Source organism: Notothenia rossii, assembly GCF_949606895.1.
Source record: "Notothenia rossii genome assembly, chromosome: 3".
Classification (NCBI taxonomy): domain Eukaryota; kingdom Metazoa; phylum Chordata; class Actinopteri; order Perciformes; family Nototheniidae; genus Notothenia; species Notothenia rossii.
This window is the reverse complement of record NC_136901.1, coordinates 72,774,604-72,797,423: the sequence shown is the minus strand read 5'-3', so window position 1 is coordinate 72,797,423 and position 22,820 is coordinate 72,774,604. Positions and strand designations below refer to the sequence as shown.

The 22,820-nt window shown below is 41.0% G+C and overlaps 1 protein-coding gene across 1 annotated transcript in view; it reads left to right on the top strand.

Annotated features, from left to right (window-relative positions):
* abcb7 (ATP-binding cassette, sub-family B (MDR/TAP), member 7) overlaps nt 1-18,207 on the top strand; it is a 36,626-nt gene extending 18,419 nt beyond the window's left edge. Inside the window, exons 7-16 of the mRNA XM_079673101.1 lie at nt 2,046-2,134; nt 2,335-2,422; nt 6,063-6,237; nt 6,682-6,839; nt 11,956-12,119; nt 12,352-12,481; nt 12,858-13,029; nt 14,489-14,592; nt 15,286-15,393; nt 16,769-18,207. Coding sequence (XP_079529227.1) covers nt 2,046-2,134; nt 2,335-2,422; nt 6,063-6,237; nt 6,682-6,839; nt 11,956-12,119; nt 12,352-12,481; nt 12,858-13,029; nt 14,489-14,592; nt 15,286-15,393; nt 16,769-16,987 — 1,407 coding nt within the window. The 3' untranslated portion in view covers nt 16,988-18,207. The remainder of the gene's footprint in view (nt 1-2,045; nt 2,135-2,334; nt 2,423-6,062; nt 6,238-6,681; nt 6,840-11,955; nt 12,120-12,351; nt 12,482-12,857; nt 13,030-14,488; nt 14,593-15,285; nt 15,394-16,768) is intronic.
* The last annotated feature ends 4,613 nt before the right edge of the window (nt 18,208-22,820 follow it).

Here is a 22,820-nt window from a genome sequence, read left to right as displayed (position 1 = left end):
AAGTACACAATAGCAATCGTTCAATGTTTCAACTGGCATGCTCTGGCATTTAACCTCATCACCACACCGCAAACAGACAGAAAGACAGACAGACACATGCACACGCACACGCACACGCACATACACACCGGCACCGTTGGAGATCGCGGTCGTTTACGCTGACTTGTGAGAAATCTTTCCATTTTCAATCTTTGTTCACATACTGAGAATTATAACAACATTAGCCAAGTAACAGTTTGCGCTTTAACTTATAACGACCCCTGAAAGATCTTGCGAGAATGTGTGTATATGTATATATATATATATATATATATATATATATATATATATATATATATATATATATATAGATATATAGATACATTTTCGTAACAAAACAATGGGGTTGCTAAGCCGTTGCTATGCCAATTGTTGGAGTTGCTATAGCAACTCCAAGCTACCCCCTGGCGCCGCCCCTGTGTTGTTTCCACATGACAACTAAAAGCTCATGAACACACAAGGTCTGAAGCACGACTTACAATATGAATGCACCATTGGCCTTGGCTCTCCAGTTGCTACTCTAGGCAAGGCAGAGATGTAGTAGGCAGAGTTCCCGTTAGAATATTTTTTTGCCGGTCAAAATGTCCGTTAAAGTTGAAATCTTCCGGACAAAATTAGAAAAGTGCCGGTCAAAGGTCTTCTTTGTTATTTATTGAACAAATTGATATGATTCGATATATAAAAAAAAAAAAAGATTATAGTAGATTAACTTTTCAAAAGTGTACAGTAATTTACAATAACACGGGAATAATAAACGGAGCGCTCTCTCCCTCTCCTGACAGCCCGTCAGTATCATGTAGCTCGCGGATCCAGTAATGAGTGACCCGACAGTAAAACTAAACATATCTATAACTAGTTTAGGTAGTTTGAGAGGTAATTAAAATAGCTACGTGTAATATTCTAACCTGAAGTGTGTTTTGTCCGCTCACCGCTGCATGTGATCATGCAGAGCTGCGTGTCGAATCGTCAGCAGCAGCTGATCTCTCTCTCCCGTCAGATTAAACTTTACTCGCGTTTATGTCCATATCAATCAGATCTAGCTAGTTCTAGCTAATGATAGGACTACCTGCTTATTAAAAGACACCTAAACAATAAGCGTCGCTATGCAACCGGGTGAGGCCACAAAGTATTGCGCAGCATTATGCATTTATTTACATGCCCACCGGAACCCGGAGGCATTACCAACAGATCAACGCACAACCAACCCATACAGGACATCTCTTTCTCCACATTAAGTGTTAGACATTAGAATTGACTATTCTTGTCTGTCACATAAGTGGAGCAACTGATGCGGTATTGCGCTAAGGGGAAATTATTTTGACCGGAGAGATTTAGATTTGCCAATCTTCAGCATATTTTACCGGTCATAGTCCGGTAATTACCGGTTAACGGGAACTCTGGTAGTAGGCCTCAAGATACATTGTTTTTTTAATATCTTGTTGCTGTTACTGTTTCATCCCTTAATGCACAGGACCTTCCATCACCTTGACACTCTTCATGGCAGATTGTCCGGAAATTAATTTGCGTAATATTGTGTCGTTTACATTCTAAATGGAATATGAATCCCCATGAACTTTTGGTGGCAACACAGATCCCATTAGCGTCAATGATGAATGCCAAAGCTTTGTAGCAGCTTAATGTCCTCCTGTGGAGTATGCCCTGAACCAGATGCCCCCCTCCTTGGCCACCACTGAAAGAACGGCTTGTCTATAGCTCCGTGGTATTATTCCACTCTGGACTATAATGTCGGCTTCCCTGTAATGAGGGCAGACTCCATTGCCCAAATAGCTAAAGCATTAGCACGATTAGTTCTTGTAGTTTCCCCTCCATTTGTAACACTCAATTTCATAGTGGATGGTCAAAAACAGTACGTTCTCAAAATGCCTTGTGACGCCAACGTCGGTGTCCGGAGGTCTGATGTGGTCCCGTGACTTTTTATCATAAAGCTTTTGAGTCACAGCATGTAAAGGATGATTTGTTTTGTGTGTGCTTTTTCTCTTCTGCAGTATTGGAAGTGTGGTGGACACTTTGCAGCAGTGTCCTTGGGTACCTTATCAGTATACAGCCTCTACACCGTTCTCTTCACTCAGTGGAGGTAACAAAGCAGATGTTTTTTATCACCCGATGTATTTATGTCTATATTTTCTTATTGTTGGTGTCTGTTATTGCTCAAGAAAGATTCACTTTATATTTTTGGGTGTTTTTGTGCTGACTGTAACAATATTCACTCCTAGGCTGAAATTTGTGCTTAAGAAAAAACGCCTACGTAAATGTTGCTCTTGTCTCTGCACACAGGACTCGTTTCCGGATAGAAATGAACAAAGCCGACAATGAAGCCGGCAACGCAGCTATTGACTCTCTCCTTAACTATGAGACTGTTAAGGTGAGATCCGACCCCCCGCTCAACCACACATATACACACAAACACCTTGCCACTCATCCCCACCCCCCTCCCTTCACCCATCCTTCCCTTTATCTCCTCTATTCTATTCATTTAATCCAGGGACATTGACGTGAACTAATATTTACCCCAAAATAGCGTTTCACTGGAATGACGGCCAATGTCAGAATATTCTTTTTAATCAAGAAATAGCTTTCTCTAACTCTCAGTCTCCCATTCTCCCACAACATCTCCTGATCATAAAAGTCTGTGTTAAAAGTCAGTTTCATTTAGTCTGTACAGTCCCTAGAATCAAGTAAGAAGTGCAAACGTAGAACCTGTTTTTCAAGATGAATTTCATAGTTGGTAAAATTATTGCATACGTAAATTCCCTAACCTTATTTACATTGTCCACCTTTTAGAACTGAGGTGCAGATCAAAGCCAATGGAGCAAGCCAATAAATAAGACTACAAATAAAAATAAATTATCATCTTTCTCAGATCAAAAACATTTAAATTAAGTTTCAACATTGCATGACCAGGGTTTGTCATTAAGCAATGAAAAGCAAAGTATATGCATATACAAATGAGACAATGGTTTGTATAAAGAGAAAAAGAAAGAACAATGGAAAACACAAACAAAACAATAATAACGACTAAAGTAATCCCCTACATTCAGTGCCAGTGAGCCTCATACGCACGTGTATTCACCAGAAATGTTGTTGAATGAATACATATGTTCATTTAATACATATGCATATACATGCATGTAACATACACATAAACACATACTGTATACATACACACCTACATATGCTGCAGATAAGCTGTACCAATAACAGATGGTTTTACCGAGTGTGGAAGGCATTTAAAAAAGGTCCCCTGGCTTCCCTAATCATCATCTTTGTATATAACTGTAGTGCAATGAAATTGTCATGTAGAGACACTATGGTTGGCAGTTATTATGCCAAAAGTGATGACACTGCATTTACTTTACTTCAGTTTCATTCACATAGATGTACATTGAACATTTTGGCAATTAGTTACAAAGTAAAAATTGGCACTATTAACTAAATATATATATATATATATATATATATATATATATATACACATTTTAACATCGATATTGAAAGGATGATTATCATAAAAGTCATTATATCTTTACCTCGGGCTGCACATAATGGTCTTTATTATATGTATGTATTATATACCAATTATTTTCTTGATTAACTCCGATCACAAGTACTTAAAGCGCAAAATGATTTCTTTTAAATCTCTTGTTTTGCCCGACCTACAGTCCAAAAACCTTATTATATTCAGTTGACAAAAAAAAGAAGAGAGAAACGCTGCAAATCACCACAATAGAGGATAACACGAGAGAATATTTGATGAAAAACGACATATCTATTATCACAATTGTTTGTTTATTGTCTGTATATCTCCTAATCAAGTAGAACTTCACCTTTTTAGCGATTCTGTTCCTTTGGCTGTGTTGTTATTATCTGTCCTGCTCCTCATTTCTTGAAGTGTTCAAATATCCACTGCATTTGTAAATGTCACTCGAGTTGCTACAAACAATGAGACATGTATCACCGGACAGTCAGAAATATTTTCCTGGTTTAGTCAATGACCCGTGTCTCTGTTATAGTTGTGACTGGAAGTGTCTGCTGCCACAGGCTTGGTTTTTAATAGAAATGTCTGCTGAGAGCCAGGTTAGTTTATTGGTGAGTGTTCCCTCCGATATCTGACTGATGAGAAGTAGTGTGATTGTAAACATTTGTGACGACTTTGTCACTATGGACTGACGGCTTTGGGCTGGGTGATATTGCACTTTATTAGCGTGATCGCACAGTACAGTTAACATTGGGTATTTGCACATAATTTATACGAATTATTGAATTTAGTATTTTTTTAACTGATTAAACCGTATTTATTGAAATGTCGTCTTGATGCTGGTATAAAGATGACAGCGGTTGAGTGTAATCAGGGTGCAAATAATATGTTGAATGTCTGTGGCTATTGATTGTGGGCATCTGGGGCCCTGGGTTGTCTCTTCCCCCCCTCACCTGTGTTTAATTGCTCCCCCTCACCTGTGTCTTGTTAGTGTCTGTGTATTTAAGTGCTGTTTCTTGTTGGGCTGGTAGTGTGTGTGAGATCCTGGTGGCTGCAGGCTGGGCTCGCGTGAACAGCAGGATTGAGGCTGTGTGTCATATGTTCATGTTTTAATAAATGCCCACCCCGGGTTATAATTTTGGACGTTCTGCCTCTGCCTCCTTGCTTGGTCGGGCCGCTCAACGGTCAGTCTCACAACATTGCTTTATACTTTTCTCAGTAGCTCGGTTATCCTGGATCCTCATCTTTCGAGGTAACATCGTTGTGAACAGGACGCATACAAACACGTATTACCATCTGGTTCTGGGTGTGTTGTTGGGCTATACTAAATATATTTTTTGTACCCATGTTATTTTCCTTGCTGTATTATTTTTGCGTCCTGTTTTTTCTTAGCGTTTTGTTCTGTGTTATTTTGTGTCATCTGTGCCAATGCGGACGGATTTAGCATCACTCTGAGCTGTGAGTGTGCATATGTAATTAGATCTCCGCCCACTCAGAAATCCGTTCCACTTTCACAAAGGGCTGGATGAGAACCTGAACGCGGTGCCTTGCACTGCTTCGGTTTGTGCTACTTTCTCTCTCTCTTTCTCTTTCTCTCTCTCTCTCTTTCTCTTTCTCTCTCTCTTTCAATTTCTCTCTCTCTTTCTCTTTCTCTTTCTCTTTCTCTTTCTCTTTCTCTCTCTCTCTCTCTCCTTGCATTTTCCCTATATGCAAATCAGTGGCAAGTCGGTATCGGCACAGCGTCACTGCCGTTAGCTAGAGAAGCAAATCGCCCACTTATGCGGAGCAGAGGAACAATAGTGCAAACTAAACAAACAGCAATATTAGGTAATTGGCAGCACTGTTGAGGAGGGTCGTTCTTATGATCATGGCGTAGTTTTATGAGCTGAAGATAAGAGGTGTGTGTTCTGGCTGATTCATAGGGCTTTTTTTTTTTTACTTGAAATTATGGCTGTATGTCTTAGTGAAAATTAGTGCTGCTTGTGTGGTGCAACACTGAAGAGCTGTGTGTGCTTTGTTGATGTCTGTGTGAGCTGCAACAGATGTAAATACAGAGGCTGACGATGCCAAGGATGAATACTCTGCAGCAATTCTTGTTTAACTTGCAAGCGATGTTCCCTTACAATTATAATTGCCTAATATTTTCCAAACTGTTATTTGGCCATAATCACTATCTTCTGCCAAAGCTGCTTTGCTAAGCAGGCTCTGGATTCTGTTTTACCGCCCTCTACATTCTCTGTGGGGATGAGACGAAGATGCAGTGAGATGAAAAATAGTTTTAGAGGCCGACTGAGACCCAGACTACGCCCAGAGCGGTCACAGAGAACAAATGCAGCCTTGAGGCAGGCTGCGCTTAAGTGTCTATCTGCCCGACATGCTTCCTTAAACTTTAACCTTAACCATATTTTGTGTCTCTCCCTCTCTCCCTCGCCCAACTTTCCTTTCTTGTGTGAATCCTTTTTGCTGTCTCCTTGCCCTGTGCCCCCTTCTCCCCTCCCTCTTTGCATGTTTCTCAACTCGGCTGCAGTACTTCAACAACGAAAAATATGAAGCTGAAAAGTACGACTCATACCTGAAGATCTACGAGTCATCCTCTTTAAAAACCACTTACACACTCGCCATGCTCAACTTTGGCCAGAGTGTCATCTTTAGTGTCGGCCTCACCACCATCATGGTGCTGGCCAGCAAGGGCATTGCATCAGGTAAGTGTCTCTCTGTCTCTGTGTGTGTGTATAAACCATGAACAACATGTGTAGTATAAGCAAAGGCATACATTCATCACCTGACCATGTTCTGAGTCCATAGCACGATTACAAAACAAACATTCTGCATTTGGAAATAAGAACGCTTGAAAAAAATGTATAAGTAAATCATGTGGTTGGATGAAAAATGGCAAGAAAAAACCTGACTGAACTGGATAATAGAAACTAAATGAGAACAAAGCACAGCAAGCATGAAAAAGTGGCATGAACAGGAAATATAACAGCCTTGATGCATAAAATGAAATCACAGCGGGTGGAGATGGATTCAGACTGTAGCATGCTTCTGCTGCTTTCACAATTTGAAAGAGGAAATGTTTTGTTGTTTAGATTGTGTCTTCCAAGATACATGCGTCATACAATAGTTGCTATGTGGCTGTGGTGTAGGTTCGATGACAGTGGGAGACCTGGTGATGGTGAACGGGCTGCTCTTCCAGCTCTCCCTCCCCCTCAACTTCCTGGGCACGGTGTACAGAGAGACCAGGCAGGCCCTGATCGACATGAACACTCTCTTCACCCTGCTCAGCATCGACACCAAGATCAAGGTAACTTGTCGGTATGACATGCACTCATTGAAAGCAGTACATTGCAAAAAAAATGTTTTTTTTACATTTTGCCTGAGTATACCAAGAGGGAACACTAGACTTGGAGACATTAGAAGGTTCATAAGGAGTTCAATTTAAAATGTGAAAACTCGATTTTTCTGAGATGTATTTTCTCCAGTAGCAGCACATAATGGGGGCAAAAAAGAAAAGCTGTGAAAGATTTGAACACAGGACTTATTTTGCCGCATGTGCTGACAGATAGGTTTTAGTCAAACATATTAATGACATGCTTGATGTGACTCAGGTGCTTCCTCATCTGCTGCTCGTACAGCTCGACAGGTGGGATGTTATTGCCGCAGGATTGTTTTTTGGGTATTTTTTCAGATTATGAACTAGGGGTGTAACAACTAATCGACTTAATCGATTAAAATCGATTACCAAATTAGTTGGCAACTAATTCAGTCGTCGATTCGTTGGTGACGTCATCACATGTGTTCTACACCCCGTTAAGCTCCAACGTTATCGCTCTTTTTTATCGGTACAGGAGACATTTAAAACATATGTCATATGTATTATTGCTACATAAACATTATATCGCAGTCTTAGTGTCGCCAACTCAGTTTCTAATATGCAATATGACTACAAAATGCGTCTATAATGTATTTTCGATCTTCCCAATTCAGACGAGAGATCTCTCCCCCGCCTGCTTGCGAGGGGGCGGGGCAGTTTACACACACAAGCAGGAGATGGCGGAGAGAACGCGCTCCGAGGTGTGGTTAAACTTTAGCCGTCTCGATGTGGACAATGCTCGTTACCAAAAGTGCAATAACAGTTTATCATATAAAGGCGGTAAAACGAGCAATTTGTCTAAACATTTAGCAAAAGTGCACCACATTCAGACGGAGGAATGCACCGGGTTCGACTGTCTTTCTAGTAGCTCTGTAGCCCTGTCCACGAGTAACGTTTCCACGTCAGGTGTTATGTATGCTAGCAGCAACACACAGAGTTAACTCAGTTATAAAAACATAGGTTAATGATTAGAGGTAACTGAGTTATTTTGTTAAAGTTTCAGCTATTCGGTTTACAGTTCTGTCATCACATTATTTAATATGATTTGTTAAAACATTGTTGTTTCTTTTGATGTGAAATATTATGCATTTAATTAAAATAAAAAGCAATGTTAGTTTTGTTCACAATTTGTTTAGTTAGTTTACCTTATTTCTTGTCAAAAGAACCGTTAATACTATCGTTAAAAGGACCGGATCGATAAGCAGTATTGATATAAGTAGTAGTACAGTTAAAACCTTAACGATCCGAATAATCGATTAATCGTTTCATTAATCGATAGATTAATCGATTATCAAATTAGTCGTTTGTTGCAGCCCTATTATGAACTAGTTGAAAATGCTGCTTTCTTTAGTTTTTTCAGTTTTCAAACCCTTGTTTGTCTCAATCATTGATTTGAGGGATGTTATTGAAATAACTGAACACTTAAGTAAGCTTGTTTTATTTCTCTAGATAGTTCCATAGGGATATATGATCTGAGCAAAAATAATCCCTGACTAGAAAATGCTGTAAATATATATGAGAGTTGTGGTGGTGGTGGTGGTGTTGTTGTTGTTGTTGTTGTGTAGAGCATCTGCTGATCAGTGATAAGGCTGTAGGGTTGTGGTATGTTTATGTATCAGCTGTTTTTTGTTGAACTTACTCTGGTTCAGTTTGGCCTGTTTCATTACATTTTGTTAACTAAACATGGGGTGTTTCTCAATCTCGAGTAAAGCTGCTCCAGAGCCACTATTTCAAGCATACTACGTCATCGAGTGCCGCCGAAGTACTGTTCCAATGTCCGGCATACTTGGAATTCTACCGAGCCTGGTGTACTTCGTTTGGAGAAATGTCGAGGCTGCACATGTGTAGACTCCGCGGTCTTAAAATCCCCACAATGCTTTGCGCACGGACTCATTTCCCCAAATCTGTGGTGGAAAATGTAAGGCGGGGCCTCTCATATGACGCACACCTGCACACTTGCTAGCCTGTTCCACTCTTTGTTTTCCGAATACCAGGAAGTATTCTTGCCTCGCTTCTGAAGCAAGACGCTCGGAAGATGTGCTACCAAGCAAGCGTACTCGAGATTGAGAAACACCCATGGACTCGTGCCATTAAGTTCTGTGCTCTTCAGCATCCCCTTGCAATTGTTCTATTGGCCCGTAGGGCTGACAAGCAAGTTGTAATTGAAGGCTGCAGGGCCTGACGGCCTCAGCCCCAGTATGCTGAAAGGAGGTGCTACTCAGCTGTGTGCAGTTTTTCGGCACATTTTCAACCTGAGCCTGGACATGATGACCGTCCCTGCCCTGTGGAAGACAACATGCCTGGTTCCTGTGCCGAAGAAGATACATCCACGCATACACAGTGACTACAGACCGGTGGCTTTGACATCACATGCCATGAAGTCGCTGGAGAGGCTGGTCCTTAAACACCTCCGTACAGTGGTCGCACCATCACTAGACCCCCTGCAGTTTGCATATCAGCCTCGTATTGGAGTGGAGGACGCCATCATCTTCCTGCTGCACAGAGTACACACACACCTTGAGAAGGCAGGCAGCACTGTGAGAGTCATGTTTTTTGACTTTTCCAGTGCTTTCAATACCATCAGACCTGCCTTGCTCAGCAGTAAGCTACTGGACATGCAGGTGGATGCTCCACTGGTGATCTGGATAACCAACTATCTCACAGCTCGGCCACAGTACGTGAAGCTGCAGAATAACACCTCTGACATTATATTGAGCAGCACGGGCGCTCCTCAGGGCACGGTCCTCTCTCCCTTCCTGTTCACAGTCTATACATCAGACTTCAGACACTGCTCACAGTCCTGCCATCTGCAGAAATTCTCAGATGACTCTGCCATTGTGGGCTGTATCAGCAGAGATCAGGAAGCTGAGTACAGGAGTGTGGTGGACAGTTTTGTGGAGTGGTGCGGTCAGAACCATCTGCAGCTCAACGTCACAAAAACTAAGGAGCTAGTGGTTGACTTCAGGAAGCGGAGTACCTCCCCAAGCCCAATTACCATCGTGGACATTGTGGACAGCTACAAGTTCCTGGGTGTCCACATAGACAATAAACTGGACTGGAGTAAAAACACTGACGCCCTATATAAGAAAGGCCAGAGTCGCCTGTATTTCCTCAGGAGACTCAGGGCCTTCAACGTCTGCAGCACTATGTTGCAGATGTTTTATGACTCAGTGGTCTCCACCAGTGTGATCTTCTTTGCTGTAGTGTGTTGGGGCAGTGGGGTGAAGACAGCTGATGCCAACAGACTCAACAAGCTCATCAGGAGAGCAGGCTCTGTCCTGGGAGTGGATCAGGAGTCGTTGGCAGTGGTGTCGGAGGGGAGAATGCTGAGGAAACTTCTCAGCATTCTGGACAACGGGTGTCACCCCCTGCATGCCACACTGGTTTCCTACCAGAACACTTTCAGCCACAGACTGAGATCACCCATAACCACCACACAGCGCCACAGGAGGTCTTTCCTCCCAGTGGCAATCAAACTCTTTAACTCTTCACCCCTAATTAAAGGGCACTGAGAACTTCCACACCAACACTATGCAATATACATATCAATATAATTAACATCATTGCAATACACTCGCTGCTATATATATATATATATATATATATATAACTGTGCAATATTATATTATATTATTATTAGTATTATTAATAATGCTATGATAACGTGCAATTACGTAACTGCCACTACGTTTTAATTTTTGCACTACTAACTACTAAATACGGCTAATAATAATTGCATTGATTGTGTGACTTTCTATGTTTCTACGTTTCATGTTGTCTGTGGATGTTTAATTGCTCTTTTTGCTGCACTTTTAGTGTACAGTTTTGCTTCTGTGTTTATTGTGTTTATTATATTTTGTTACTCTGGCACAACAATTTCCTTCGGGATGAATAAAGTCTTATCTTATCTTATCTTGCAATTGTTCTATTGGCCTGTAGGGCTGACAAGCAAGTTGTAATTGCTTGTTCTATAACGTAGTATCCTTTATGCCAAGGTAAAACAACAAATCCATAAAAATGTTTAAGAAGCTAAAACCAACAAATTTGGCATTTTATTTCTTGAATGATTATCAAATATAATGCTGACCAATCCAGTGTTAGTGCCCAACACATGTAATGCCATTTATATGGTGTTGCTGTCACTATGTAACAATTATCCAAATTTACAAAAAGACAGCCACATTCAAGACAATATTCTGTTCATTAACTTAAAAATATGCCAAAAACTGACATGTTAATCAATAGTCATCCTACCTATCAATAGTTGTTGTTGTTTTTTTACACAACAGCCCATCTTGCATCAGAAGTGCAAATGTGCGGCTGCTGCCTCTAACAATATGAATGCCATTTCTGTCTCCAGCCTGTAATTATAGTAGGAGAAATGAATCTGTCCAGTTCTTTTCCAACCATCAGTAATACTCCTCTCCATTGTGATTCCCTGTGGAATGGCACTGCCCAGCAGACCATTAATGTCTGAATGCTTTTTTTCCCCGTGGAACACATTGGCTTATTATGTAGATGTAAAATCATTTAAAACACCCCCTTACTTGAAACTGCTCCACAAAATAAAAAAATAAATCCTTTTGGCTTTTTTCCCATGTTGGGGGTGTGTGAAATAATCATTTGTTTATACTAATGGACTATGAGTTATTTGTATTAATTGTCTGAGGTCGATAGTGGGTGATTATGTTGTTGTTAGATAGTAAAGAAGCAGAGCAGGCTTTTACTCTCAGAGTGAGGACAGCGCTGCATTCACTGGTGACCTTGGCTGCATCTCAGCGCTATGGCTCGGCTCAGTATGTACCGAAAGTTTTCAGTCGCCATGAAGGGCGGCGTCTGAAGATTCAGTTGAAACGACCTCTGGAATTTGCTGTGAATGTGTGTGCTTTATGCAGTCCATGTTGGCTATGTGCTCCAGCGTTATACTTCTTTACAAGGTGTTAGAGTAACGTTGCATCATGCCGGGCCTCGTCTGCCAGGGGCTGTTCTGTTTCAGTCTCCTCTCTCTCAGTTTCGTCTCTCTCAACCCTCTGATGGTTTTCTCTAGGAGAAGGATCTCGCCCCGCTTTTAAGCATCACACCGCAGGAGGCCACCATTCGCTTCGAAGATGTCTACTTCGAATACCTGGAGGGCCAGAAAGTCTTAAACGGAGTGTCCTTCGAAGTGCCTGCTGGGAAGAAAGTGGCTATCGTTGGTGGCAGCGGGTCAGGGTAGGTCACTGTCAAACCTTTAGCCAGTTGTGTCATTGCATTTGTGTTATTCCATTAGATTAGGTGTTCTTTTTTGTCCCCAAAGGGAACGTCACTTTGCCCAGGTCTGTGCCATACTCACAGACTTGATTTGTGCAGACAGTGTTATCATCAGATATCATCAGCACACTGTGGGGGGGGGGCAGCTCACAGACAGAATGATGCTGACGATTTGTTCCACGTCTGTTTGCAGGAAGAGCACCATTGTGCGGCTGTTGTTCCGCTTCTTTGAGCCTCAGCAGGGGAACATCTACATCGGGGGGCAGAATATCCGAGACGTCGGCCTTGACAGCCTGAGGAGGTCTTTGGGGGTCGTACCTCAGGTCAGAGACACTCCAACACAATGAAAAAACAAAAACAAACAAATCTTATTTTTTTTCTAAACAATGTTGGTTTAAATGTAATATGTTAACATATTATTGCTAATAATATAAAACAAGGGGGCAGCATAGAACAAAGTAACATTGACAGTGCACAACAACAGCATCAGAAATAAACTGAATTTAGTTTTTTACTGCAGTGAGCTCAGAGGCAGATCTGAACAGATGGTACATAAACAGTATTTTTGTCATTTGCCTTGTTTCTCTTTCTCCCTCTTACCCTTGTGTTTGTATCTTCAGTCCTCTGTTTCTGCCTCTGCTGCAATACATTTTTTTCTCTGAAGCCTCATATTTTGTTCTCTCACCGTGTTGTTGTCAGGATGCTGTTCTCTTCCACAACACCATCTTCTACAACCTGCAGTATGGCAACATCAACGCCACACCGGAGGAGGTCTACCAAGTTGCACGACTAGCAGGCATCCATGACGCCATCCTCAGGATGCCCCATGGCTACGAGACCCAAGTGGGAGAGCGGGGTCTCAAGCTGTCAGGTCTGCTGCACCATCATGACTCCTGTTTAAATATGGTCCCTTCTGTAGAAGCCAGGGAAAGAGCTGCGTGTTTGTCCCTACATGGAGACATTATTTTAAGTCTATAAAACAATTTCTTTTTTTTTTTAAACACTAATCAGAGAAAAGCAGCAAATCCTCACATTTGGGAAGATTTGTTTGTTTTATAATAGACTCTTTTTTTTAATCAAAATTGTTGCAAATGAATCAACTATCAATTTCAGCTCAAATATAAGATAACTCAATAGATGATAGGGATATGAGGTTTGATTGAGTGTTATCATAAAATGGTTTGAATACTTCGTTTTTCTTGTCGTAATGCGAGCTCTACATTACTATCTGACCATATCTTACTGTTTTGTTGGCTGTTGTAGCTGAAATTAACTGCATTACATATTATTGAGTCTTAAATGTTTGGATGTTTGATTGAGTTAGTTTTGTACAGCTCAACATTTAAAACAAATGGTCATTTATATACATTTACTGGAAGAAATAAGGCAAATTAGAGGAGCATAGACCTTTCACACACATTCTTATCCACTGCCATTCGCTGGCAAGAATATTCAAGAATGCAGTTGCCATCTTGTTTGCTCTGATATAAATAAATGAGACTGAGAGACTGCAAAATAGTGTGAGCAATATTTCAAATGGCACAGCTCTGGATTCATATTAAACTATTGCAGTTGAATTTACTTGTAAGACTTTGATTATGATCCGCTGTTTTGTAAAACAAGGTGTTAATTAAACCTTCAATTTGACCTTATTTATGACATTCATTAGCTGAGCAATTGTTATTTTGTTGTCCTCTTCTGTGTAGTGTGAGAACTTGTTTAATGGCACGTTGCCTTATTTGATCTGCAGTGATAGCACACGACTGTGTAGTATTTGGCTCCTAGCATCACTCTGCAACTCATTTAGCCCACATTAACACACACAGTGTGTGAGCACTTTCACTCAACATTCAAGATGCAATTACTGGCAGCACAGATTTCTTTATGTGGAGTGACTGAGTGAGTGAGAGAACGGACAAAATAAAGACATGACTAACTTCTCATTAATTTTAACTGCTGCGGTACGTGACAGCTGCCAATGAGTTTGTCTCAGGAAAGAGGGAGGTGGGTGGGGGGGCAGTCTGGGCTGTGAGGCTCCTAACTTCCTTCAGTGCTGTTCTCCACTGCCAGCAATATTTATAACTGCTGAACGCCGCTTGCTGTCAAGAGGCCTCACACAGCTCATATGTAATAAAGTCCGAGTCAGACACAGTGGGAGAAATCTTTGCATCCTGCTGACTTTTCTTCACAATTAAATGAAATTCGCTTTTAACAGCCCTCTGTTTGAGGTAATTATCTGATGAGAGGGGCCAGAGAGAGACCTGCTGTATCCTCACACCTATTGGCTGTAGCCTGGTTTGCTCCCATTTATGACGGGGCTTCTGTTTCAGGAGGGGAGAAGCAACGTGTCGCCATCGCCCGTGCGATACTGAAGAATCCCCCCATCCTGCTGTATGACGAGGCAACATCGTCCCTCGACTCGATCACAGAAGAGGTGAGCCTGACAGTGCATCATCACAAACGCACTGACACACACTCATGGATACCTCACATACCTCAAATGCCCGTTGGCTGCTGCACGTACAGGTTGACTCCTCACAGTGGCTGCATGCACGTTTGGCAGAACAAACATCCTTTTCAGTCACTCCTGTAGGTACTCGGCTCACTCCTGCGTCACATACCTGCTGTGACACACACACACCCCTCCCCCCTCTACACACGCACACTCACCACCCCCATGTTCTCCCCTGCCACCTGCCACTGTTTTCTCCTGCTTAATCTCCAGCTCAGCTTAAACCCCACAGTCTTTGTAAATGTTACATTTAATGAGAAAGTTCAGCATGCCCTCTCTGAACTTCTGGAAAGAAAACAGGGCATACGACGTGGTTTTTAATTGAGATTTTCAGTTACTTCTTATCACGACGGTACTTTTAAAATTATCATATGTAAACATTGGATAGAAAAGCATATGAAGCTGGATGTTGCTCAGCAACATTCTGTTGATTTTACTTTCTTTTTCAATCTTTTGGAGTACATTTCATATATATCCTGTCGTGCGTGCCCTTCTTTTCCTCATTATGTTTGCAAGTCACACTTATTGCATAACTGTGGAACAATTTTCTTTTGGATTAGAGGAGACGTCTGTACATTTTAACAACGTGATTTATTTGTCTTTGTTTGCTTCCAGAACATCTTGACTTCGATGAAGGGGATGGTGAAGGACAGGACATCAATGTTTATCGCCCACAGGCTCTCCACAATAGTAGACGCAGATGAGATTATAGTGCTCAATGAGGTAAGAACTCTTCCACTTATTTTTTTATTTGATCTCATACTTTCCTTCATTAACATTTCCTATTGTAATGTCAGGGTTTATAAAAAAGCAAATAATATGATGGTTCAGAGTTTCTGAATAAAAACATGCGCTTGGTTAATTGCCCGTCCAATTAGACTGGTTTGCATTGAAGGGAAGGAAGATGACCTGCACTCTGCGTGACCTTCAGCACTGGATCTGCCAGCAACACCAGTTCAGCAAGCAGCCTCTGTTTTTGCCACTCATTTAATTTAAATTACCTTTCTACCATGTACGTGATGAAGACATGCTTTGTTTAGCTTTTCTCATTAACTTTAACAACAACAGGAGCCTGTTGGTAGAAGTGAATGTATTATTTTCTCCATAAGGGCTCATTAAAGCAGTCAGACTCAACTGGCTGTTTTGGTCAGATGGCGTGTCTTGTTTGTCTCGGTGACTAATAATGTATGGGCCAGCTTCCCAGACACTGATGAGGCCTCGTCCAGGACTAAACATTCAACACAGTCTTTTATTGGATAGTGCCATTCAAATGGTTTGACTAAAACATGTTTTGTTCAGGCTGAAGGTGCCTTGGAGATGAAGAGCATGTTTTAAAATCTTTTGTTGCATTATTGTCACTGTATTATGCATCAGAGCAATATCAAGGCAATATAAAAAAAAAAGCAGCTTTACTCAGCGGGTTGGGCTTGAGACACAGAGGGATGTCAGTTATTATCTGAAAGTAAGAGTTAATATGAAATGTAACACGGATGAAGTGACATTTTCCACTAGTGCTAGAGTCAGATAGGATAAAATGAGAAAAGATTTATTTGAACTGCAGCGAGTGAGCATGTGTGGCTCCATGTTTCCAGAGTCAGATGGCAGGGATCAGAGGGTCGTGGCGAGGAGGCATGTTTGCTTGTGATGTCGCCATGCCGTTTGCTGGTGTCACCAGCAGAGGACTGCCTGGGGTGCTCATTAAAATAACGAGCGGAAGCAGTCACATGCTCATCTTGGGTGCACTAAAGATGATGCCAACACCTCTGCATGCTCAAGGGAGGTGGGGGAAGGGGGTGCCTTCATTTGTGTTTGACTGTGTGGGAGGGATGTGTGTTTGTTGCGTGCCGATGAGCCTGAGCCTGTGCCTGTGAGTCGTGTTTTTGCGAGAGGAATTGCAACAGTTGTTGGGGAGGCGGCAGGGATTCTAGGGGGGAGCTGACTCTCCGCTGAGAGTGTGGTCAGTGTTGTGTGGTCATGACGAGATGCTAACTATAGGACTGTGTTCATGGTCTCTTCATTTTCACTTCATGTGTGCTGCACAACTTGCATTGGCATGTTTAGGTTTCATGTTTGTTTTTTTCCATTCTTTCTCCGCCAGGGTAAAGTGGCAGAGCGAGGCAACCACCAAACCCTCCTCAACATCCCCGGCAGCTTGTACTCAGTACTGTGGAACACACAGAACAGCAAAATCCTCAACAGGGACAAGAGCTCGTCCGAGCCCCCGGCTGAACGCCTGTCCCAGAAGGAGGAGGAGAGGAAAAAACTGCAGGAGGAGATTGTCAACAGTGTTAAGGGCTGTGGGAACTGCTCCTGTTGAGAGAGGCTGCCCTCCTCGTCTCTACATCCCTCACAGATGGCCTACACTGGAATCCCTGCCTGGGCTGCACAACATTTGGGAGGGAGCAGAGTAGGGGTACATCCCCACTCAAGCCAAGCCCCCACCCATGTGCAATCCCTCCTCCTCCTCCTCGTATGAATAAAGGCCTCTGCTCGCCAAAGTGAAGGAGGAGGAGCAGAACAGGGAGCAAGTGTGTTTAGCACTGGCTGGTGTCCAGAGATAGAGCTTCAATGCCAGTTGTCTCAGCTGAAGCCAAGCATAAGAGACCTTGTATATCACAAACGTGTGCGTAAGACATCTGTTAGTCAACATGGTTGCCCCCTCTCCTCCTATTTTTGACATCAGGTTTATTGACATTTTCCATTGCACTGGAAACAGATGAGAGTACACGTAATGACTTGCATAATGCCTTGATATTGACACAACATTTTATTGATTACAGTTTTAGATGTATTTTTTTTTATTTTAAGGATCTGCATGTAATACAGGTTATCTGGGGTTTAAAAAAACTGACCGAAGGATTGTTTTGCAGTATGTGTTGGTTTGTAATAGGTATTTAAATTGGATTCGGTCATAACACACATTATCCAATATGTTTTTGAATGCATGTTCACAAAATATCAAATTAGGCAGATAATCAGGTCTTCTTGATTCGACTAACAATATTATGTTGATGTTTGGAACATGCAAAATTGCTCCAGTGTGAAATTACACTGTCACATTCATGTAAATATAACACAAAGAATGAAAAGTAACTATAATAAATCATGAACAATTTTCACCACAATTGGAGACACATTAAGAGGAAACAACTTGAAAGGTTCCTCTGGGAACAGTTCATAAAATATAGACTTGTATGATGGGCCTCTTGTAATGACATGTAATTCAAAGAGTTTTAACTGCTGAGAAAGCTTTTTGGATTGTATCACTAGAATAAGGAGACTTCTTTCTGAAGGTTACATGTAAATCTTAATATTTAAAAACTGAAGGTAAAAGTATGTCCTCATTTTCTGAGGGCGGGTTTGGCAGTGATACACACATTTTGTTTGGAACCTTGGTATCTTATATCTCTGAATGAAAGGGTTATTATACTAAACACACAATGTGAAACCTGTTTCATAGCATTCTGGACTATGTTGACTTTGTGTTTACACTGCAGAAAGGATAAAGATAATAAATGTTGACTTTTGTCTAAATAACGAGGTCTCCATTTTGTTGTTCTGAGTCATATGATGAAATATAGCACAAGATGTACATTTATTTATTTGTCTGGTATGTGTTTTTGAGGTTGTATTGGGTTGGGACCCCTCTAAGTGATTATAAATAGAGGAGTCACAATATTAATAAGAAATAATTAAATAAAAATGTCTGCTTCTACACAAAGGTCTAATTTTTCCTTTTTACTTGTGTAAGGAATAATTTGGTTATGGATTAAACAAACAAGTTAATACTTGATTTGTAAAGGTGTGGTGGGATTAATAAAGGATTTCTGATCCTGATTCAGGACTGCAAACATTTTCAAAGAAACTGAATTTGACACTTTAAGACATCCTAATTTAAACGAACAAATATATATTTAAGTTGCTGAATATATTGCTGTGAGCAGATGGATGACCAGTTATATTTTTGGTAATGTGTATAGGTTGCCTCTGAGAAAATCCATATGAGAACTGTCAAAATTATTTTGGCATTTCCCTTGTATTAAAAACGCTTGTACGTATCTTGTGAATAACAGACTATGTGATGGAAATGAGAAACATGAGCAATAGAAATCAAGTTCATATCTTCGATAAAATATTGTAAAAATAGGTGAGGTACAGTATACAATTCACAGCATAACTAATTATCCCTCATTCTATCCTCATCCATTTTATTTATTCATATTTTATCTTACAATATTGTTCGTTTTTTTTAGTAGCCATATCATTTCTTCAAATACAAATGATGAACAGCAAAACAAATGTTTTGATCAAATCATTATTTGCTTGAATTGTGTAAAGTTCATAGCAACCATGCTAAAGTCCTCCTTCAAGTTCAAGCACGTTTTAAAGGATTTCGAAAATAGGCTACTCTGCTATCATTTATATCTAAAACATTTGAACATGCGTTTCTGGTATAAAACGCGGGAAGACTGTCTATGTCCCGCCCACAATGCGTTTGATTCGGCTTGAATTGAGCTACTGAAATGCTTACAGAGGACAGGTCTATGAGTTTCTCTTCAATAAAAAACATGGAGAAATCGAGCCAAACATGTTTAACTCATATTGTGCAGCAAAACCTGGGATTTGCAGAAGAATCAGAAAGGTAAGTGAAGTTATATTCTATTATTTGTTAGTGTTGTTTGTTAGCTTTTTAGCTTGTTAGCTTCCATATGGCAGTAGCTGACAGTGTGCCTGTTCTTTAAACATATAATAAAATCTTATGGGATTGTATGGCTTATAGAGGAAGCTCCAGGATCTGGTTTTCTACTCGACCTTTGATAATGCTAACATTTTGTCTCTATACTGACAAGTAGGGGTTTCAGGGTTGTAGTTTTTTTGTGTTGTGTTGAAACTGTATCCCGGTTGGTGTTTGTGTATTATTCATTGTTTGGCTATGATGACATTCTTGACTTACTAAATGTAGTGTGACAGGGATAACTTTCAATGTCAGATTTCAGGGAAGTCTGGAGGAATGCGAAAACTCCTTTCTAGTGACAGCTCTTCACGATACACACCAGTATAATCCACTTCAGACATTTTAGGGGTCATAAACATTCGAAGAAAAATGTTTTCGGTGTAGGGGAATTTGAACTTCGACTAGGAGTTATGGATGCATTCTTTTACAACACACTCTCACTCCATAATCGTCCAGGAGCGACGTTTGGTCAGGGTCCCGTGGCGTGCAGTTGTGACGCTCCTAGGCTCCTTCAGCTTCATAAAGGGACGCAAATAGCTTTCAACTGATTGCAATGTATTCCCATCTGCGGCGGGATTTGACGCTCATGGAAGCACGGCATTCGTTTGTGTCGGTTGCCCATTGTGAGCGTCCAATGTGAGCAATGTGAGCGTCCATTCCCATTGGATAACGGAGAATTGTACACCCGGAAGTAAGTATTCCCCTTACTGTCGATTGATTTTACAGTGATATCTGCACTACTCATCGACTAAAAAACACCAGATTATCCTTGTTAATTACACAACATTGATTGGTTTAAATTGTGTGCAATGCTTTTGTATTTTTCCCCTTCGATTCGGAGAAACAAATATTTTTTCGAAGTAAAGGATGGCAGAAGACACTACATTACCCAGAATCCCCAGCTATCGTTTAGGACTACACCTTGTGCTCTGTTTGACAAACCCCGTTTTTTTTCACCATTCATTCCAATGGCTGGCGTCTATGTCAGGTGATCTTCAAATTTCTCCCTGCAGAAAAAAAAAACATGGCCGAATTCGTTTTATTCTCGGTGGAAAATGCCTATTTTAAAGTTAGTTTGGCCATTAAAATGCGTTTTGATGTCATTTGATGCAAGAAAAATGAGTTGTTATTTCAGATTATGTGTGCAGTGGATGTACATGATCTTTAGTTTGCTAGTTATTACGAAGATTACTTCAGGAAATTGCGTCCATACAACGTTTTCATTGTTACCAAGGTGGTTGCTAGGGACGCTGCTATCGATATTCTTTCTGTTATGTTGTGTTGTGTTATGTTGCTGTTAACTGTTTAATGGTGTTATCTTTATTGCTACCCCCTTCCCCGTCAATAGTGTTGGTCCACAGCGCAAACTTATTAGTTTATCAAAATCCGCATCTAAAGATACGTTATTTTCCCCTGTGCAATTCCAGTCTCACATCTCACATCACATCGTCATTAACAAATAGAGCGAAAACATAAAAAAAAAAAAAACTTTATTCCGAGTCTTTTCTCTTTAAAAGTCATCACATAACGGCATTGTAATACACGGGTCGGCTGCATTAAATATTACATATCTGCCGTAGTTCTCTATTTATAGAGCCCTGATGAGAAGACTTCTAGACAAACATGAGGAACTGCCGCCAACACTGAAAACGTGACGTGGATCATACATATATCAGCAATTAAAAAACATCTTACATTTCTTTTCACACAATACGGGGGGGGGGGGGAAGAGAAGTAATACGGTTTCCTGATAAAGCTGTGGAGAGTATGTGCTGCAGGGAGGTGGATGCACAACGCACCCAGGAACGAACGCTAGCTCCGGTCCTTTTTACTGTGGACTCGATGTCCTGACAGGCTGGTATTTGTGCAACCTGCACAAACACAATACTGCACCATGATTACAAATGGTGAAATACAATGTAAAACTACCGAAAAATACCAGCTCCTTAAAACAAAACCGCTCTACTCAACGCAACTGTACTATACCCGCGGTCAGAGAGCGGAGATGTGTCCCCTGTGTGATGTAATATGACGCGTTTGACGTATGACCTTAAAAAAAAAAGCCGTTTTTAAGAGCAGAACTCAAAATTGCTCCTTTCCCTCTGAATTCCTGCCCTTATGTCTCGTAAAACATATCAAATCCTGCATTCACTTTTTTAATTGTAATTTTCAAGCAAGTTTAAGCATAAATGTAAAAAAATTAAAACCTGCAAGATGCTCTTTAAGGGCAGCCGACACAAACGAATGCCGTGCTTCCATGAGCGTCAAATCCCGCCGCAGATGGGAATACATTGCAATCAGTTGAAAGCTATTTGCGTCCCTTTATGAAGCTGAAGGAGCCTAGGAGCGTCACAACTGCACGCCACGGGACCCTGACCAAACGTCGCTCCTGGACGATTATGGAGTGAGAGTGTGTTGTCTTTTAAAGGGGTCACAAGACTAAGGTTGGGAAAGACTTTATGGGGAAATGTATGCAATATTGGAGTGAGAGTATGTTTACATAATATACACCATATATGTACATTGTATTGCAAATAAAAAAATACATATAGCCAACCATAATACAATTTATTCATACTCAAAAATCAGTTATCTGAAAGTAAATCCCATATTTTAGGTTTAGAAACGATCTTGCTTTCCAAGACAGACCATTTTAAAATGTTGTAATGAAATCTATGAATGCAACGTGATGTCTCGTCTCTCTCCTTTTGTCTGTTGACGAGTGGACATAATGAGTGGCTTCCCTCTAGAAGCCCTGCAGATCTGGATCCTCTGGGACCAAACACATTAGACAGCATTTTCTATGATGCCTTTCAGCAAGATTATAATTGAAACTGACAAAAACAAAAACATTCACATAACGTGATAGACATTAGCCGTTGATGCGCCTCCACCACCTCTGGAGGAAGTCACACATTATAGATGAAAGTAGACTTTGATAGAGCTCTGCTTAAAAGCAACTGGATGATTACTGGTTGGATGGGGCTTCCTTTCATGCGTCAGATGTCCAGGCAGATGAGTTGATGTTAATGACGTCCTTCTAATCTAACCTATGAGATTATGAGACTTCATTAGCAACTACCAACAATGTTCAACTTCCCCTCCCAGGTTATTTGCTCATTATTCCGTACACAGAGCAGGATGTTCTCTGTTCCTTTTCTTCTTTGCTGAGGCAAAGCTTTGTGTTTGTATGTTTGATACGGTCAAGGACATAACACTAAAAGTATTGAAGTTACCGAGCAATTCGAGATGGATGTAAACAGGGGGGTGTTTTCTTCCTGGCTATTTATGTTGAAAAACTGCACCACTAAATGTGTTCCATCCAATGACCCTTAATTGTTCTGTATGGGGTGCATGTGATTAGTGCTGTTGTGAGCTGTTTGTCTGCATGTCCTCGGAGGTAATGAGGACGCGA